Raw genomic sequence first — 22,155 nt, 5'->3', positions numbered from 1 at the left:
TTGTAGTTTTGGTTCTTTTTTATTTCTTTTATACTGTTCCTTAATATTTAGAAAATTCTTTTGAAATATCAGCATGTTTTAATTATACTATGAGGAAACAGAAAATAAGAGTTTGTCTTAAAGGGAATAATTATAACCTTGAAAATAAGGTGTGGCTTTGAGGTTAAATACAGTGAAAAAATATTGAAGAAAAGGTAGAATTAATGGCATAAAGGAACAGAGTCATTGTGGAGCATCTTATTATCAGCGGAGCTTCTTTTTCTCTTTGCTCTTCTTGAGAAAACTAAAGGAGTTCATGTAATAAAAAATGTTTTGATTACATCAACCAATTGAATTGCCATCAGGTCCTTTTGGACATCCAAAAATATTTAATTTTGAATCATTTATGAAGGAAAGATCTGAGTCAAAATTTCCTTCTGGCCTTATATTTCAACATGGTAGGCGTTGGTTGTATTCATTTTATTAAAAAATATTTACTCAATTCCTATTTTATTCTAGTCAATATACTCAGCTCAATGATACATCTAAAATGCTACCTTCTAGGGCACTCCAATTTGTTGACTGGGTTCTTCTTATCAGTCTTTCCTGATTTCATTTTCCATTCCATCTATCTTGGATTCCATATTTCATTATTTTAGTCTTCCTTGTCAATATCTCCAACCTATTTTTTGTCATTGTCTTCCTAAGTTTGTATCCTCACAAAACCTCAATCCTGAGTTTTTCACATCTCTGAAAGAGTTTTGCTGGAGAAAAAATAATTTACCCTTGCAGATTGATGCCACTATAACTTAAAAGTCTCCAATTTCTATGGGGCACTCAACATTTTTTTCCCCGAGTTGATTTTTTTCACATTCTCTGCTATGACAAATGGCAAACCATTTCCATTCTCTCTAAATTTTTAGTCTTCCATATTTCTACTGTCTGAGCACCTCTCACCTAGAAGAGAAAACTGGAAGTTCCATAACTGGCTACCTTTCTATAGATAAAGATGGAGGTTTTAAAATTAGTTTCACATTCAGATTCTGCCACTTACTGGGTGAACTTAATCGTCCATTCTGTCATCTGAAAAGCACTCATTAAATGTTGACAATTTCCTCCTTCCTCTCCTCTTAATTTTCCTTTCTTCCTTAAGTTTTCTCTTCTTGCTTTCTTCTAGCATTGTGTCTTCTTTTCTTCCTCTTATAGAGGAGGATATATTAAGGTTAATCCCTTCATTGCAACTCTAGTTTCCATCTTTTCTGCTTGAATTCAGGAACCTCACTTTATCCTTTTTCTTTCTCTCTTCAACATCTTTATTAACTCCTTTCTTCTTTTTTTTTAAGATTTTATTTATTTATTCATGAGAGACACACACACATGAGAGAGGCAGAGACACAGGCCGAGGGAGAAGCTCCCCACAGGGAGCCTGATGCAGGACTTGATCCCAGGACTCCAGGATCATGACCTGAGCCAAAGGCAGACGCTCAACCAGTGAGTCACCCAGGTATCTCTATTAACTCCTTTCATTAAGCATTTAAATGTGTGTAAGTCTGTTCTTCCTAAAAGCAACATAAGCTTTCTTAGACCTCTATGTACTTCTCCAGTGGTCATTGTCTGTCTCCTTCTTCACTTTTGAGTTATATGTCCAGACTGTCTCCACTTAGCAGTAGAGAACATTCCTGGTGTGCTTATCACGTGTAGACCCTGGGTTAAGCACCTCTCATTCCTCCCCAGATCACTGCAGTCTGGCTGCTGCTCACATTCTTTTACTGAACCTGACTTTACCAATGCCTCTAGTGACCTGGGTCACAAAATACAATGAACTGGTCTTAATACCAACCTTGTTTATCATTTCAGTAGTAGGCCTATTGGTGCTCCCTTCTTTTAAGACAGCTTTACCTCTTGCTATCAGTGAAACCACTCTGCTCCAAATTTTCTTTCCCTTTCTCATCATTTTTTTCTCTGATTACTTTTTTGGGACTCCATTCCTATATTTACTTATTAGATATTGTTGTTTCCCAGTTCTATCTTGTTCTCTTATTTTCTCAATCTCTGCTCTTTCTCTTAATGATTCCAAGCACTTTCAGGAGTTTTCTTTCCTTCCATTTTATCTTTTGGGTTCTGACCCACATGGCCAATGCTTGCTGGATGCTTTCAGATGACACAATTATCATACATTCCATGCACTCAAAACAGAACTTAGCAACTCATCTCTCAGGTCTCCTCCTCATTCTAGGTTCCCAAGTCAGAAACCTGACTATCACCTTTGACCCTCTATCTCTTGCACTTCCTATATCAAGTCAATCTCCAAACTGCCAAATTTACTTCCCAAATATATCTGTAGTATGCTCATTTTCACCATCCTTACAGCCATTACCATAGTCTGATCAATTATGATCTCTATCCTAGATTGCCCAAGTGCATTTTGGGTTATAAGTAGTTCCATGTTTTATAGCTGCAGTGATTATTATTATTATTTTTTTAAAGATTTTATTTATTTATTCATGATAGAGAGAGAAAGAGAGCCAGGCAGAGGGAGAAGCAGGCTCCATGCAAGGAGCGGGGCGCGGGACTCGATCCAAGGTCTCCAGGATCGCGCTCTGGGACAAAGGCAGGCACTAAACTGCTGAGCCACCCAGGGATCCCCAGCTGCAGTGATTATTAATTCTAGAAGAACACCTAAACATATTCTTGGCACTTAAGGAACCATAATAGTTAGGCTAATCATTGCCTTTTGGTTGTGAGTCAGAGGAATGATAAAACTGGTTTCCCATGGATGGAGATAAAGTTTGTGCATAAAAATGGCCAGCTACGGAATCTGCAGGGATCAGTGAGACTGGCCTTTGCAGAGCCTCAGAGAATACTAATTTAAATTTTTTTCTGAAGGTGATGTAAAATTGTGAAAGTATCCCAAGCAGAGAAATAATAAGACCAAAATTGTGATTTAAAGAAGCACCGTGGTGGGGTGCCTCAGTGGGTCCGTCTGTTAAGTGTCTGCCTTCGGCTCAGGTCACGATTCCTGGGTCCTAGGATCGAGCCCCGAGTCTGTCTGGCTTCCTGCTCAGCGGGGGAGTCTATTTCTCCCTCTCCCTCTGCTCCTGCCTGTCTGCTCACTCACTCTCTCAAATAAATAAATAGATTTTTCTTTAAATAAAGAAGTACCCTGGGTAGTACCCTGAAGGGTGGGTAGAAGTGGAGAATGGAATGAACCACAATGTAACTATTGTGGTAATCCAGGTGACAAAAATAGGAAATGTAAGCATTCATTTTTAAATGGTGAATTTACTGAGTAGAACTATCACAATGTATTTAACTCTTCCCACTTCATTGTGTGCTGCTTTCAAGTTTTTATCATAACAAAGGTGGCATTGGATGCACATATAACTTTATATATTTTGTATTATATCCTTAGAACAAATTGCCAGAAGAAATAGTGGTAAATCAGTATGGATATTTTTAGATTAGTTGACATAAGTTTGCACTGTGTTCTTTGAAGTATCTCTTCTATAAATATTTTGAATACATTTTCCCCCCTTTTTCTTTGAAGAGCACACTTTAAGGAAACTGAAGGCATTTTCATATTCTTTTACATTTGGTAAACATCGATACTTTTTTCCCATTATTTCTAACAGAGGTTAAAACTTGATAAGATTCTTTTTGGCTTGCTCTCTTTGTCACACACCCTTATCATTAATGAAATCAGAATGTTTAGTAGATCCATTAATGATTATGCCTCAGACTATAGCCAGTATATAAGGGTAAAACAAAGGTTTTTAAAGTATTGATATTAAAAAGGTAGCCATTAGAAAAAATGAAAAGCAAATGAGTAAGTCAGTGATATTTAGAATCTAAATAACACCAGTTAATACATGGCACGGAAACTTATTAGGTCAAATTAGGGTCTAAATTTAATGGTTGGCAGGATCCCTTTAGGTGAAGCCTCTTTTAGTTAATTTGATCAAGCCACTGAGTTGAAATGCAAAATGATAAACTTATACTAAACCATATAACAGCTTTCAAAAAGAAACAATGTGATGAGGAAAACATGAATTGTGAAAAATTCTTGTGATATGAAACATTCTTTAAGGCCAGTCCCATGTATGAGACAAAGGAGTCCTCTAATGGGATGATAACAGAAACATTTCTGAAGTGAGAAAAGCTTCTCCATTGGAAATGTCAAATCAAGTCAGGATCAACCTGTTGTCATAGAATTTTGAGATTGTCTAAATTAAACATGAATTAGATTTGCATATTTATGTTATGCTATCAAAATGAAATTGAATATCTGTGCTTATGCTTGTGGTTCTTCCAACCTGGTTTACTTCACCTCTATCTTCAGCTTAAGTGTCCTTTCTTCATTTTAAAGCTTGGCCTAGTTTCCTTGGCTGTCTGAAGACTATTTGTAAAATAGTCTGCCTGTTTAATAATAGCGGTGCTATAGAGTCTAAGCATGAGTATATAGGTCACAGCACCCTCTCTGAGGACCCTCAGACTGCTTGACATACCCTAATCTCTCTGAGGGGTTCCTCTAGTTTATTGTTCAGAATCTAGAGCTGTTTATTTTTATTTTAAGATTTTATTTATTTATTCAGGAGAGACACACAGAGAGAGGCAGAGACATAGGCAGAGGGAGAAGCAGGCTCCCTGCAGGGAGCCCCATGTGGGACTCCATCCAAGGACCCTGGGATCACGACCTGGACGGAAGGCACATGCTCAACCACTGAGCCACCTAGGTGCCCCAAATCTAGAGCTCTTTAGATAAGGGATTAGTGCTTGACTCAGTGAGAGCCAGCTCCCATGAGTCAGGGGCGCATGTGGTAACCTAGAATGAGATATCTTCCCAACAGAGATCCCCAGTAATGCACAGTGCCTCTGTAATAATAATCAGGATTAACATCTGTTTAGTAGTTACTATATACATCAGGCACTGCTTATCCAACATGATGGAGCAACCAGGAGATCTGTAAATTGGAACTATGTTATTGAATGCCTGACAAATGATGAAAAATTTATTTTTATTTTTTAAAAAAGATTTTATTTATTTATTTGATAGAGAGAGAGAATGAGTGGGAGAAGGGCAGAGGGAGAGGGAAAAGTTGACTCCTCACTGAGCAGGAAGCTCAACATGGGGCTGGATTCCAGGACCCTGAGGTCATGACCTGAGCCAAAGGCAGACACTTAATCAACTGAGCCACCCAGGCACATCTGGTAAAAAGTTTCTAAACTAGTTGGTAAACAGGTGCTGATAAGAGTCCCTTGTCTCCTCCCAAGCCTCCTAACTTCTGTATCTAGCCAACTAATCCTCTTGGGCCTTTGTACATTTTCATGATCCATCCACTAAAGAGTTAAGATCTGGCTCTGTAGGGGCTCTCTAGAACCTTGCCCTAGCTTCCCAGCACCCCAGCAGTGATGCAGGGATATTCTGATGGTACTCATTAGCGATACATTAAGTGCTTGTACTCTGGAGCCGATTGCCTGGGTTCAAATCTTTGCCAATTATGAGAAATGTGATTTTGAGCCAGTTAATTAGTCTTTCTTTGACTCAGTTATCCTCATAATCTAAAACGAGGATGATAATATATTTATTTCAAGGGCTTGTTTTGAGACTAAATGAATTGATATATAAAAAGGATTTAGAAGAGAGATGACATGTAGTAGATATAATAAAAGTGTTTTTTATTTTTGTCAGCTATAATAAGAGTTAAATGTTTTGACCATTATCTCTTAGTACCACACTAGATACCAGTGCTAGGGAAAATATACGTGGCCACTGATGCTATCATTGTGACCAGGCCCCTGTAGATCTGCTGCACATTCTGAACTGTATTCCAGTCATTTTGAGACCTGGCTGGGTGGAAGTTGAGAAACTTTCTTTCCTTCTTTATTCCCTACTTATACTTTAATTGTTAACATTTAAAAATCATAAAATTTCACCAAAATCCAGACTTTTGGCATTCCTTAGATTGCCAACACTGGCATTCTAAAGCTGGCAACACTGGGGCCATGTTTGTCACGGCAGTGATTGGCTCAAACCAAGTTAGGCTTCTTCCTGGAGAGATGTCAGCTTTGGTGGTCACTCTCCAGCCCACTGAGTCTCTTTGTTTTCTGTCTGGTATTTGAGTTTGCTATCCCCGACCTATATCTCTTTCTTGGCAACGTGGAAACCTTCAATTTCTATAACACTTTATTGCCTGTACTAAATTGTAAGATTGTTTATGAAACATATCATGTTTTATTTATTTTATCTCTTTGACTTTGCCTTACCATAGCAATTTGCATAGTCCTCACTGTTTGGACTGATGAAATTTAAAGCTGGTAGTGACTTAAGGTTGTTTTAAGCCTTAGACAGAGAAGAGTTATAAAAAATATGCAAATGAAAAAATCTGTAATTGAGGAAGTTGAGTGAACAAGGTTTTACCAGTTGTACAGATAACATTATATAATAGAAGTGAAATTTCCTCCAGTTCAACTGTCTGGGTACAGTGCTGTGGGAAGCTCCTCAAATAATTCCCATTCTTCCTTGGCTGTCATATGACCTTGAACAAATCACTTAACTTCTATGGACCTATATCTGCTTTGGCAAAATGTAGGCAATAATAAAAGTTCCTTTGATGTTGTTGTATTAAATTAAATTTAAAATATTGCCTGATTATGAAAATACTTGTAAATTGTGAATATAATTGCTGGGTATATTTATATTTATAGCAGTGTTTACAGATGAAAATGACAAGGCTCCTGAAGGACTTGCAACTCAGTGGAAAAGTCAGAATTAGAATGCAAACTTCATGAATCTTGGCTAGTTGGCTTTTTTACTGATATATTATTCATATTGTAACCAAATATAATTGAAAGATTTAGGAGAACAAAAACATTCTACTGGGGTCAGGATAAGCCAAGGATCTAATAAATTTGGTTCAGCTGTTACAGCTGTGTCTATACTTTGATCATCCTTGTATATAAAAAATAATTCAAAGGACTGAACTAAATGTATTCTTAATTTGAAAAAAATTCTTTTGAGCATCTTTATGGAGTTAGAGGCATGAATTATGACTTAGTTCTTGGCCTTTAATTGGTAAAAATCTCAGGTTAGTAATGAGGTGAATTATCTTTTTTTTTTTTTTTCTTAAACTTTCCCTTTTGATCTGGTTTATATGAAAGCAGGTGAACGTTATTAAAATGAATCCTCTCTAAACTTGAATCTCTGGCATTTAGGAAGTAGAATGGCATTTTGGAAATTAGAAGACCTGTTTGTAAACTGCATCTCATTCACTTCTGTGGCCTCGGGCAAGTTATTTTAGGTCTCACTTTTCTCATTTGTAAAATGGAGATTCTGTTACCTTAAGGGTTATGCTGAAAAATGTGCCTGACAAAGTGCTCAGTTTTAGCACATTGTTATTCAATTGAGGTTAGAGTTTTTTTTTTTTTTTTTAAGATTTTATTTATTTATTCATGAGAAACACACAGAGAGAGGCAGAGACATAGGCAGAAGGAGAAGCAGGCTCCCTCCTGGGAGCCTGACGTGGGATTCGATCCCAGGACCCCAGGATCATGACCTGAGCGGAAGGCAGATGCTCAACCACTGAGCCACTCAGATGCATGAGGTTAGAGTTTGAAGCTGAAAGAAAGTCTATCTCATTTGATTCCTTTAATTTGTATGTGAGAGGATCCTTAATGGATAAAGTTAACACAAATGTTAGTTTACTCAATTTCCTTTCATATTTATATACCTGACCAAGTATTTCATTTCTAAACAAGACTTTTTTTAAGATTTATTTTATTTTACAGAGAGAAAGTGCACAAGCGAGGGGTGAGGAGGGAAGAGGTAGAGGGAGAGAATCCTACAGTCGACTCCCCACTGAGCCCAATGTGGGACTCTATTTCATGACTCAAGCCTGAAACCAGGAGTTAGAATCTTAAGTGACTGTGCCACCCAGGCACCCCTAAACAAGACTTCTTAATAAAGCTAGAGTCATTTATTTATAAAAACACTTAGCAAAAAGTACAATTATATAATGTATATTTCTGGCAATGCAATTTTGGAGATAGTGACTATGTACAATAAGGCCAGTATATCACTGTCAGAATTCTATGAGAAGTGTATTGGGAAAATATTTAAATAATAAGCTGCTAGAAAAAAATAACTATATCTTGCAAGAAGTATCACATCATCCAAATATAAAATTATCTGGGGTAAAAGGAACCACAATCTTCTAAGATGTGAAATTCTAAGATGACATGAAAGATTTTATCCTATGAAATATCTTTTTTAAACATAGTAACAATAATAACAATGTATCATAATTACATATAAATACAAGTTCAATTCTTTTTACTTATTTTAGCTTTTAGAGAGTGAATTGGTATCGACAAATGTGTGCAGCTGTTCCCCAGCAACCACTCTGGACGCATATTTATAACTTGCTCCCAGATGTGGAACCTTTCAGAACCTGCTCTTCAAAAAGACAATAGCTCAAAACATTTTAGACTACAGTTATTGACTCTATCCCTGCTCCTTTCCTCCTCCTTCAAACTACAAAAAAGGTTTGCAAAAAACAAAAAACAGCAATGTCAGCTTTTTTTGTTTTCTTTCTTTCTTTTTTTTCTTTTTTTTTTTTCCAGTGTTAGCTTTTGTGTCCTGGGACTGCAGGGACGATTCTTCCCACTGTTAGTGCAGAGATGCAGGAGCTCTTCACCCCTCAGCCCCTGCTTCACCACCCAGCTCCATGCTGGGAATAGTCCTCGACAGGTCTATCAAGGAATTCTGTCAAGGATGAGAACTAGATTGTAAAAGTTAGGCTATTTTTTTTTAGGCTATTTTGTTTTAAAATGTTTTTTTAGGGATCCCTGGGTGGCGCAGTGGTTTGGCGCCTGCCTTTGGCCCAGGGCGTGATCCTGGAGACCCGGGATCGAATCCCACGTCGGGCTCCCGGTGCATGGAGCCTGCTTCTCCCTCTGCCTGTGTCTCTGCCTCGATCTCTCTCTCTGTGTGACTATCATAAATAAATAAAAATTAAAAAAATAATAATAAAAAAATAAAATGTTTTTTTAGGTTTTCCCAAGCCATAAAACTATTTAAGTATAATATTTGTTTTACACATACAAAATAGTATTTTATGAATGCAACTGTTTTTTTTTTCAAGTAAATATAGATACAATAAGGATGAGTGTAAGAAAAAAGAGAGAATAAAATCTAATTCTTCAGGTACTTGTGCTTCTGGCCAAAAGGTTTGAGATCCTAAAAAAGATGGGAGTCATAAAAAGAGGACTTTGAAGCTGAAATGGATTTGGTAAAATATTTTTAGGAATGGATAATATAAAATATCCCAGGGTAAAAAATAAACATAGAAATCTTCACTAGTTGGACAAGATCTTAATTTATTTAATGACACTTCTATACCACATATAAAAGGACTGTAGAATATCCAGACTGTAAGCAAAATATTAGACTTTTAAATTTTGAATTATTCAAGAGCATATGGAAGTGACAAAATTTACCTCTTTGTAAAAATCTCTTATATTCACTTTAAAACTTAGCTATGCAATTGCCATGCTTTCTTGACATCCAAATTTAGTTGCGTGCATGATCTGTTATTTGGCCTTTTGTTTATTAATTATTACAGAATACGAGAGATGAAGGTAATGAGACTGAAGCCAGCAGGATGAGTAAATTAAGAAGAACAAGAAAGAAAGTCACAAAACAACATATTTTTTCAACTGAAGTAGGAGAAATGGATGTATCAAACTCAAAAGGTATCTTAGCTCTTATGATCTCTTAGGAATATATGATGTCAATGACAACCTCTATTTGGTTTTCTTTTTCCTAACACATTTTCTTTTCATCTAAGGGAGAAGCAAAAACAAGGGAATAAAATTTATTTCTACATAGGCAGTGTACAAGATACCAAATGTAAGGGTATAACATAAATATATAAAAATAAGCAATCGAAATATTCAGAATTTAAAGAGGACAGAACTAGGAGGTAGTGGAGGTGGGGGAGCCGGGAAAAAGAATACAACAGAAGGAAAGTATGCATAAGAAGGGAAGCATATGTCTGCTCTGGGACTTGAGTGCAAGGATCATTACTAAGGACTTGGGAGACCACAATAAAGATGTGGAACAAGTTTTCATATCACATGCTAGAATTCCAACTTGACTCAGTAGATCTGAAACAGTGCTGAAAGTACAAATTAATTGAACAAGAGACCCAATCCAAGAACAGTGGTCTTCCAAGGCAGGGGCAGTAGGAATGGCCACTGTATGGTAACAGTAAAAAGCAATCAGAGCTTTTGTCGATATTACTATCGTTTTTAAACTTTCTACAGACAACATACCCCCTTCTGGTCCACAACTAGGGCATACCATTGCCCTTCATTTGGTATGTCACTGCCTAGAAATATATATATATTAGAAATATATTCTTTTCTTAAAGATTCCTCTCCATATCATGTTAAAATACAGTTGAAAACAATGGCAATGTGTTTTAACATTTTTCTTTATTATTAAAGAAAGGATCAGAAGCCAAATGGTGTGCCACACATTGGGGAATATGAGCAAACCAGTTGTGGGACCTGGCTCCGCAGACTCTCATCTGCCACAAGATGACAAGGACTCTGAGAATCAGACGACAGTGATAAAACCATCACCCCTCAAAACATCAGCCAGTGCTCCTTGTAGTGAATTTAACACAAACTCCAACCATGCTGGTAAGGACTCAGAAACAAACTGACATATGATTCTAGCCACTAATCCCAAATTTGTATTTGATTTACAGATAATGAGGCATTGATTGAGGAATGCCAGTCTGGGAGTCAGAAGAATTTTTAAACTATCATTTATAAAAGACTTTATAGTTTTCTCTAACCACTAGGCTGCTCATTTAGAAAATGGAAGGGCTTCAATGAATGATCTTTCTAGCCTTTTCTAAAAGTGAAATTTTGTTGTTTTAAGTTTCTGTGATAGTGATACAACTATTTTGGCCTATCAGTGCATTGGTTAAAAATCTCTGGGACTGAGTTAAGCGAAAACTAGTTAAAACGAGGTATTTATTTCACAAGGGAATCCATGATGAAAGGATTGAACAAACAAGGTTTGGAAAGGCAGAAATGCAGCAGTATGTGAAGTTAGGACAGGGTCCATGAGGCTACCCCTCACTACTAATATCAATTGGAAGTTAGGGAATTCCCTAAGACTAACCCTAGTTTTCCTATAAGGACTCACAGAACTCACTGAAAATTATTACTCAAGGTTATAGTTTATTACAGTCAACAAATACAGATTAAAATCAGCCAAGGGAAGAGGTCCAGTGGGGAAAATACAGGAAAGTTTTAAGCATGGAGATTCTATTTGTTTCTCCCAGTGGAGTCATGGACAGCACCACTCTTTTGGCAATGATATGTAGCAATATGCATGGAGTATTGACAAGCAGGGAATCTCACCTCAGTCTTGGTGTCTAGTTTTTTGTTTTTCGGTTTGTTTGTGTTTTTTTTTTTGTTTTTTTGTTTTTTTTTTTTTTTTTTTTTTTTTGAGGCTCTAAAGTGGGGCTTCATGTGGCTGACCAGAGTTTCCAGCTTCTCTGGGAATCAAGCTGATACCATATGACTCAAAGCTTCCAGGATAAATGACATTATTGGATTTTCTACTGTGGCCCAGAAGCCCCAGGTAAACAAAAACACTCTTGTCAGGCAGGATACTCCAGACTGTCATTCAGGAGCAAAGGGTAAAGAGGTCTTTTTTGGCAAGGCTAAATTCCTTATTACACACAGGGACGAAGGAGGAACTAGAGCCTGGGAAGTGAACACTGTCCGAATTCCATATGTATTTGTTTTCTATTGCCAGCATAATGAATCACCACAAATTTAGTAACTTAAGAGAACACAATTCATTACCTTGTAGTTCTATATGCCAGAAGTCTGGGTTGATTCAGCTAGTTTCTCTGTTTCAGATTTTGCAAGATTGAAGTCAAGGGGTTGGATCTGGATTCTTATCGAGAGACTCTAGGGAGTTTGTTCAGATTACTGGGAGAATCCAGTTCCTTGGGGGTGTTGGACTGAGTACTGATTCCTTGCTGGCTGTCCTCTGGGGTGGCACTTAGCTCTTGGAAGCCTCTCTCTGGTCCTGTGTCTTAGGACCAAGATGATCCCTCAAATACCTATGTTTGGAACCTCTCAAAATTTTCCTTCTTCCATACCTCTTTTCTGCTTACAGCTGGAGAAAGTTCTCTGTTTTTAAGAACCCAGGACAATCTAAGACAATATCCCTATTTTGAGGTTTATGTCCTTACTTGCATTTGCAAAGTCCCTTTTGGCCTGCATTTTAACATATTCTGCAGGTTTCAGGGCTTAAGATGTGAACATCTTTGTGGGGCAGTTCTGCCTACCACAACATTTCCACTATTAACACAAATGGCACAGGGGCCAGGTAAATAATACAAGTGAGTGAGGTGAGCTGGCATAAGGAAACGGTCAATAATGCTGGCTGTGAGAAACTACAGCAGACGTTGACAAATGGCGGCCCACAGGCCAAATTCAGCCTGCTGGCCATTATTTGTGAAAGTTTGTGTATTGCCTATGACTGCTTTTGTGTTACAATGGCACAGTTGAAAAGTTGCAACAGATACCATATGGCTTACAGAGCTGCAAATATTTACTATCTGGCCCTTTATAGAAAATATTTGCCAATCCATGAATTAGAGGATACACGCCCCATTTCGGGCCACCTCAGAGCACTAGCCAGTGGTTGCTATGGAGAAATAACCACCCAGTGTTACCAAATTTAATTTCTTCAAGAGAAGCTTGAACTCAAGATTTTTGTATGAAATATTCAGATATTTAAGTGTTGACTATTCTAAAAGTTTTCAAACAGTGGGACCACTAGTAAGAAAACATCTGCTGGCCACATTGGCTCTTCCAGTTTGTGACCCTTGTTTTATATAGTCTCTGCCATAACACTGAGATGAAATTGACCATTTCTTAGTCTTCAATCAAAAAAAATATGAAGAAGAAACTTGTGTCACAAACTCTGTACCAACCGACTGTGACTATGAGGATGGGCATCATTATTCACTTAACTTGGTTAATTCAGAAGCTCCCTCTTTGGCCCCAGGCTAGATTGTTTCTTAATAGACCCAAAGTACCAAAAAGTTTATAGCTTTAAACAAACCACTAATACAGAATTTAAAGATGAATATGAAAATCTACTCCTCAATAAGTGTTAGAAATTTTAACATGGTGTTTTCTTCTCTGTGATACTTCTCTGATGTTTTATTTTTATTTATTTATTTATTTATTTAAAAAGATTTTATTTATTTATCCATGAGAAACACACAGAGAGAGAGGCAGAGACTTAGGCAGAGGGAAAGCAGGCTCTATGTGGGGAGCCTGTTGTGGGACCTGATCCCGGGATCCTGGGATCATGCCCTGAACCAAAGTCAGACGCTCAACCCCTGAGCCACCCAGGCATCCCATTTCTGACGTTTTAAAAAATATATTTTTTTTTTCAAAGAAAAGCTCCTCCTCTCCAGTTTTTTACTGTTTTTGCTTTTTGTTCCTGCTTTTACTTGGTTATTCTGCTATTCAGGCTAACATGCTGTGACGGGAGGTGGGGTCACATTTGCTCTAAGAGGGTGTCTCTCAAAGCAGCCATGTGGATAAAGGAGAGCGGGTCCTGGGAAAGTAGTATGGCATATCATCCCGGGCATTCCATAAGCTAAATAAATGTGTTGCAGAGTATTTACTTCTGAATGCACTTTCTCCTTTATGGATTGATATTTCTGAATGCTCAAATGCCTATTCAATCTGCCTTTATAAGCGACCACAGCTTGTTTGCTGTAACTGAAATATGTCCTCATCATCACTGAACACAGGCAACATTTCTCCAAGGTCTTCTAGTTGCTATAGAGCTTTGAGGTTTTATTTTAATTTTTTTTTTTTTTAGTGTCCTCCCCACCCACCAACACTTACAGCAGGAAAACTTCCTCTATTAAAGCAGATTGATTTAATTTATTAGTCTTCTGAGGGGATGGGAAAGGAGAACACCTCCCAGGAACTATACTGTAAGAAAAACAAATGAGTCCCCAAACTAGCAATTATCTGCCTGCTATTCATCATGTGCATCTGGGAAGGTCTGACCAAAAGGTTTAATTGTAACTAACAAGTATGATTTATTTGAAGAAAAGAAATTCAGACAATGATTCAGTAAGATTGGTTGATTCCTTGTAAATGAAATTAGATTGGATAGAGTTCTCATATTTGGTGAAAGAATTAAACTTTCAAATGAATAAAATGATACTTAAGATACTTACCAAAATACGTGATGACAATTTCTATTTGTTAGACAAGGTCAGATCACCCAGGCTGTATTAATTAGTTAATTTACTCACAAACCCCTGGTTAAAGGGCTAGTCATTGAGCATCTATGATACTTTTATATTGCTGCAGGCACTGACAGCAGCAGGTGAAGCTGAGCCCCTATTCTCCTAGAACTGACCTGCAGGGGGAAAGGACAGAAAGTAAACATGTGATTACGCAATATGGTGGGTGGTGATAAGGACTCTGAAGAAAATGGAAATGGTATGATATATTATGGGCTGAATTATGTTTCCCCCCATTCATAGCTGGTTGGAGTCCTATCCCATCACACCTCACATCGTGACTGTATTTGGAGATAGGGTTTAAAAGAAGTAATTAATGTTAAATGAAGTCTATGGGGGGGCTCTAATCCAACATGACGGGTGTTCATACAAGAAGATTAGAACACCCACAAACAGGGAAGATCATGTGACGAAGATAGCCATTACCAAGCCAACAAGAGAGGCTCTCAGAAGAGACCAATATGGTTGACACTTTGACCTTAGACTTCTACCCTCTGGAACTGTAAGAACATAACATTTCTGTTTTAGCCACCTGGTCTGTGGTATTTATTAGGACAGCCCTGGCAAACAAATACAATAAATATATTGTCCAGCCCTAGATATATGTCCAAAATAAATAGTATATGGTAACCAAACAACATGTCTTGAGTGGATGCATATTTATTTTACAAACTTTAGAAGATATAGATAAGACAAAGAATTAGTAAGATTGGCTGTGATCATATTACTGGTGAGCCAATAAAATGACTTTACTCCTTTAATAGGAGATGCCTACTGATTTTTTTATGTTGTTAAAATATTTATAGCTTATATATAAGTCCTTATTATTTTTAGAATACTGCTTTTCTGAAATTTTCCATATTTTCAGGTGCCTGTAAATTTCATTTTTCAGTGAGGAGAATTGTTCAACTTGGCCAAAACACCCAATACTTCAGGATAGGTTGGGAAGACAGCAACTGCTAATTTAGCATGAAACATTGTAATTGCTACAGCTTAATTGTTTGTGTTAAATGGGAGGTAGTTATAAAGCCTCAGGAGTCTCAGAGTAGCCAAATGTATCAGTGACAGGACATTATCTCTAATATATTTGTATAGGTGGCAACTAGTAATTTGTTTTCCTCATGCTTCATGTACTTAAAATCTACTTAATCTGTGTTTTTTAACCTGTCAATCTTTATGCTTATTTCTAAAGCCAATTATATCTCAAAAAAGGATATTCAGGTATAATTTAAAATTATAGCTGCTCGTCATCAGTGATGTGACAGATTGATGGGAATTCAGATTCAGACATGATCATGGTACTATGTATGATCCCTAGTAAGGGTTAGAGTAATTGTGTTCACTTTATGTGTTTAAGAAGCACTTATATGGTGCTTAATGTCTGCCAGGAACTGTTAAATGACTTGCTTAATTGTCACAACAAACCTATGAAGTGGATAATATTGTATCAATGAGAAAGCCCAGGCTCAGAGAAGTAAGAAAGCATCTAGGGCACAAGCAGGATTCTGAGGGAGGCAGATGACTTCAGTGTTTGTGTTGAATCTCTACTGTCTGCTACTTCTCCGAAAGTTTGGACGGTAGCTAACATTTGTGACGTGTACTATGTGCCTGACCCTTTTATATGTTTTAGATACATTCATTCATTTTATGGTGATGAGTCACCCACTGGGAGTTAAGAGGTCTGGTTTGTAGCTTCAGTTTTGGCAATGAACTGAAAATAATTTGGACTACGTCACTGTACCTACCTCTCTGGGACTCAAGCTAGCAAGTCAGTTGGATTAGGTAATTTATTGCCAAACTCTCTTCTAGCTCTGAAGTTTTAGAATTTGTAGTCTATCTTTATATATATATATATATATACACACACACATATACATACATATACATACATATGTATATATATTTAGATTTCTGTTTTTAATATTGAGTAATCACTCTAGATTTTCCATTTCTTACACTCTTACCCTTGAAAAATAATTTTGTTTGCTCATTTATACTGATTTTAAAGTTTAAATTTGACAGAGACATGTAGCTGTCTTAGATTCAGCTGCTATCATAAAGCCCTTTTGGCAAACAAAACAAAAAAATGCAGATCTGCAGAAAATAAACAAAAACCAAACAATGTTGCCCTTAAACATACAAGAACTTTTAATTTAGGTATTACCAGTTAGTTCAAGAAACTCAGTTTTCTCAGTGATCTGCATGCAGACTTGTATGGTGCCCAAGCTGTCCAGTTAGGCAAATGTATCCTAACTTCCATAAGCAAAGGCATTTTCAGTTAAGTACTTACATATGATATTGCTCTATGCTTATGCAAGTAACGTCACTTTCACTTAGCCCCAAGTGCCAAACAATCTCTTAGGCTGTTTAGAGATCATGTTCTTGGGATTATGGTAAAGGCAGAGTTTGAAAGGTAAAATCTCCAATTGTAAGTCAATGACATGAGTATGTGATGATTTTGTCGACAATCATGATGATTAGACTACTCTGTGGCCTCCTTTTGCTTTTCAATTCATCATGATCTAATGTCTTAGGGCCATCTTCTATTCTACAGATAACACCTGGGAGGACACTCAAATTCCGACCACACCTCACCTCTCCTCTAGAATGAAGCACATTAAACAAGAGATGGCCAAGAATCACCTTCAATTTGTGAGATTTGAAGCCACAGACCTTCATGGTGTGTCCAGATCGAAGAGTATCCCTGCACACTTTTTCCAAGTGAGTTTTACAGATAGAGTTATGATTGAATGTAATTTCATGACTGTAAGCAAGCAAATGGTCCTTACTACTCTATCTTATTTTCTTGTAATCTATACAGTAACTAAAGGTGAAAACCAATAATTTATTTTGTTTCTCCCTTGTCCCTCTCCAAACACATCATTGCTCCCTAAGGAGCTGAACATACACTTTCAGGACTCAAACAGCAATTCCTTTACCCAATAGAAATACAAAACTAATTAAGACTGGTAATTTTAGTCTTTCTGCCTTGAATAATTTGCCTCCATAGAATTATCTTCTCTCTCTTACTGCAATTATGGAGATTATATTTTGTTTGACATAAGAAAATTGCAACAGAAGACCCAAGAGCAAATATAAAATGAGAAAAAAAAAGATTAAAATTTGCTAGGTAGAAAGCATATCCCTTTCAGCTTCTAATTCTGATAAAAAAATACACTATTGTTGTTGGATGACTTAATAAATACTATTAAGTTCTTAAAAATAATGATACCAAGAAATGTTGTCTTTTGAATATGTTTTGAGACTTTCTGAGATTTTTTTTCAGTTTATGTCATGTATTTATTTTATTGACTGATTTGTTGTGTCACTGAAACATTTTTTAGAAGGAAGGGACATCAGTTAGTATTATACAGGAAAATATAAAAGCTAAACAACCTCCAAATTTATTTTAATTGTAATTTTCTCATTTGTATTATGTTGGAAACATTGAGCATCATCAAAAACACTTTTTAAGATAATTCCAACAGTTTCAAATTTGTTTACTAAAAATGCTCAACCTCACTCATCATCAGTGAAATGCAAATCAAAATCACAATGAGATATTATTACCTCACACCAGTCAGAATGGCTGGTATCAAAAAGACAAGAAATAATAAGTGTTGGCAAGGATGTGGAGAAAAGGGAATGCTTGTGCACTGTTGATGGGAATGTAAATTGGTGTAAGCACTGTGGAAAATCACAGTATGGAGGTTACTCAAAAAATTAAAAGTAGAAATACCAAACCATCTGGTAATTCCATTACTGGGTATTTATCCTCCAAAACTGAAAAAGATCCATGTACCCCTATGTTTATTGCAGCCTTATTTACAATAGCAAAGATATAGAAGCAGCTCAAGTGTCCACTGATAAATGAATAAAGAAGATGTAGTATACATATATACTGGACTATTTCTCAGCCATAAAATGATGAGATCTTACCATTTGTGACAGCATGGATGGAACCAGGGGGTGTCAGGTTAAGTGAAATAAGTCTGAAAGAAAAAAGACAAGTATTATATGATTTCACTTACATGTGGAATCTAAAAAAGTAAAACAAATGAACAAACTGAAATAGAGTCATTAATGCGGAAAACAAACTGATAGTTTCCCAAGGGTAGAGGATGGGTGAAATAGGTGAGGGCAATGAAGAGGTACAAAACTTTCAGTTATAAATAAGTCATGGGGATGAAAAGTATAGCACAGGGAATATAGCCAACACTATTGTAATAACGTTGCATGGTGACTGCACTTCTCTTGGTGAGCACAGAATAATGTATACAATTGTCAAATCACTATGTTGTACACCTGAAACTGATATAACATTGTATGTCAACTATACTTAATAACAATAATAAAAAAGAAACAAAAATCCTCATATTTGTCTTTTAAGAAATCCTTTAGACCTGCCTGCAGACATTATTTTCTCTTCATTCAGGGAAGAATGCATGTTGGCTAATTTTGATAAGAAAATGTGAAATTTACTGTGAACTGGCTGAGAATCTAATTTATATGAATTTCTTTCAATCAATAAGAAAACACAACTGGCACTTCAGGCACTTGCCAGAGACCTCAATATAAAATTGTTTGCTATTCAGTTTTTGTCAAATCCTAATCTTCTATTCCACTAATGGCATCTCAAAGCTACATATTTGGAGTATTATTCTAGTTCCTCAAAGAAACTCTTATGAAAATATAATTTAATGTGCTCCCTCTACTTGCTGGGGATTGATATAATTGACATAGAAAGAAAATGTTTGCATTTCTTTTTTTTTTAAATACTATTGAAAATACTTTTCATTATCTTGTTCAGTGTCCAATATATTAGAATCATTTTTTTCCTGGAGTTTATGAGGGGAAAAAATTTTTCTATCATCAGAATTTTAATATATCTTGTCATACTTCCTCTCAATTGCTGCATTTATTTTTAGCCTTAGTTTGCTAATACAAGCTCACTTTCTCATTTCATTACCCAGTCATTATTTTATTTTTATTTAATGATCATATGGTATCTATTTTTTAACAAAACATTTTAAATTCATTTTGGAACTTGTGAGGTATAGGTAATAGTGAATACTGACATCACAAGTATTTGTAATTTAAAATTAAATAATTCATTTTGGAAAATTTATTGCAAATGGACATAAAAAATAAGTTCAGCCATGCAAAATAATATAAACAACATGTGTTTGTTTATAAACACAATTCTGTATGGGGAACTCATTAAATAAAGAGTGGAGTCCATGATTTAAATTTGCCTATAACTTAGTGAAAAGTAATTTCCATCTTCCTAAAGTAATTTTTAAACCTCTTACCATTTGTGGAAAACAAAATGTCAATTTAAAAATTATTGTTAGACACTTAAAGGGAATATAAGAGAATATAATCCATCGTCTTCATTTGTAGATGAGTGAAGTGAGGCCCAGAAAAGTTAAAGAAAGCTTTCTTAAAATTATACACATAATTAGAGGCAGAGCTGGGATGTTCACCTGTGATTCTTCACTTCCAGTTCCTATTCTCCTCCTCCTCCTTTTCCTCCTCTCCCTTTCTCTCTTCTTTATTTTCTCTTTCTTACTGTACCTACACTCTCCAGCTCAGCTTTTTAAAAATTATTTTATTTTTCAATAATCTCCACAGCCAACATGGGGCTCAAACCCACAACCCTAACATCAAGAGTTGCATGTTCCACTGACTCAGCCAGCCAGGTGCCCCCAGCTCAGCTTTTTTTTTTTTTTTCAGCTCAGCTTTTATATTTCTTTTTATTCTTTATTTGTGCTAAGTATCCGTTCTTATTTTTTTTAATTTTTTTTATTTATTTATGATAGTCACAGAGAGAGAGAGAGAGAGGCAGAGACATAGGCAGAGGGAGAAGCAGGCTCCATGCACCCGGAGCCTGATGTGGGATTCGATCCCGGGTCTCCAGGATCGCGCCCTGGGCCAAAGGCAGGCGCCAAACCGCTGCGCCACCCAGGGATCCCAGTATCCGTTCTTATTAAAAAAAAAAAACAAAACAAAAACAAGATTGATTTCTTCTTAAAACAAGCCACCTACTAAGAATAGAGGAAAAGACTGCTGTGTAATTGGAAAAAGCCAAATTGGGAAACTCTGATGGTATCTACTTTTCAAAGAAAATTTATCAGGTGCCTGGCACTGTGCTAAGTCCCTTACAAACATTAGCTGATTAAAACTTACCACCAACTTATATTGTCTCTGTTGCATCAAAAGACTAATTTCTATTTAAATTATATACAGATAATGTGGATTCTTTCTATCTTTGATCTAATCAAAACATGATATATTAGAATAGAATTTATAACTAATTGTTTGGTGGCTTTCACTGTGGTCCAAATTTCAGTTATCATACAGATTTGAGCTATTTTACATGAGTTTTTATTGAATCCCTGGTGAGCAACATTGGAGTGTAAAGTTGTCCTAGTGCTTTGTACTTAGAAACACATTTTAAGGTAACTTAATTTGTTGTCATGAGCAAGACATGTTTATATATATTTCCCACTACTAATAAAGAGTGGTTTGAATTCAGAATGTCCAAAAAAAGAATAAAGGAAATTACAATGTTAAAAAAGAGTGCTCAGAAAAACACATATTAAATAGTTTGAAGAATAAAGTGTGACTTTTTCCTATTCTTTATTTTTACTTTTTTTCTCTCTTTTTCCTATTCTTTAAATATGTGAAAACATAGGGGAAGGAAATGGTAACAACCGTTCCCTATTGTTCACACCCAGGTGAATACAAACACAGATTTCAATTGTAGGAACTTTTGGAAGTCTCATGAATAAAATACATTACCCTTCATTTTAGGAATATATAGAACTAACATACAGATTTTCAAACTAAAAAACTGAAAAGTAGGGAAATAACATTACTTCTTGCAGTAGAAATTCAAATTAAAAGATTTCATACTAAAGTCCTCTAGAATTCTATAATGCTTGTGTGTGTATGTGTGTGTGTGTGTGTACAGGTCCCTGATGGAATTGAAAAAATTAAGCAGGCTCTGAATAGTGCTTGACTTTCTCAGCTTTATTACTGGTAAAATCAGGATTGTATCAGCCAAGTCAAATGACATTTGAAAGTCTATGTATAGATGGTGGAAAGTAAAAGAGGTCATGGGTTACGGTCAAAGGCAGAAGAGTGACCAGTAGGTTATCTCTGTTAGTAATAGCTCCTCTTTGGTAGCCATACTCTTTGAGTTGGAGGTAACATAAGAAACAATTTGGCTTACAGATGGTTAGTGTGTTTTATAATATACATTGACATTATGGGAACCAAACTTTATAGTTAGCTTTTTCGCTACCATTAATATAACCTTTAACACATGAAGCCTTGTTCTATTATGATACAATTTCTAGAAATTGTTTCACATGTCTGCTAAACTTTATAACCTCATCATATCCCTGTTGTCTGGTACATAGCAAAAGTTAAATAAATGACCAAATCCACTAACCCCAAGAGGTATATGGCTAGAAAGTGCCTTAGCAAGCATTGAGTCTAACACTTGTTTCACAGACATGGAAGATGACATAGTCCAGTGATTTGCTTAACTTCCAGCAAGTAATTAGTGAAAGAGCTAGAGCTAGAAGTCAGATTTGATGACACCCAGTTCATGGTTGACTTGAAGGCTACAACGTTTTGGATCTATAGCTTTGAGGATATAGGTCCACGCTCACAGGCAGTTTCTGGGACCTTGAGGCTGTGATGTATTCATTCTTACTGAGTTGTAAAAGTGAATGAAGAGAGGAGTGCAGCTTTCAGCAGATCTGGCTCCTCTGGTGTTAGGATGACTGTCGTGTGT

The 22,155-nt window shown here is 36.3% G+C and overlaps 1 protein-coding gene across 1 annotated transcript in view; it reads left to right on the top strand.

The window, feature by feature from the left end:
- Window positions 1-22,155, top strand: part of LGSN (lengsin, lens protein with glutamine synthetase domain) — a 29,774-nt gene that overhangs the window by 5,355 nt on the left and 2,264 nt on the right. The window contains 3 exon segments of the mRNA NM_001048103.1: window positions 9,600-9,729; window positions 10,486-10,683; window positions 16,903-17,069. Of these exon segments, the coding sequence (NP_001041568.1) occupies window positions 9,600-9,729; window positions 10,486-10,683; window positions 16,903-17,069 (495 nt within the window).

Source organism: Canis lupus, chromosome 12 (genome assembly GCF_011100685.1).
Source record: "Canis lupus familiaris isolate Mischka breed German Shepherd chromosome 12, alternate assembly UU_Cfam_GSD_1.0, whole genome shotgun sequence".
Classification (NCBI taxonomy): Eukaryota; Metazoa; Chordata; class Mammalia; order Carnivora; family Canidae; genus Canis; species Canis lupus.
This window is presented reverse-complemented; position numbering and strand designations above follow the sequence as displayed.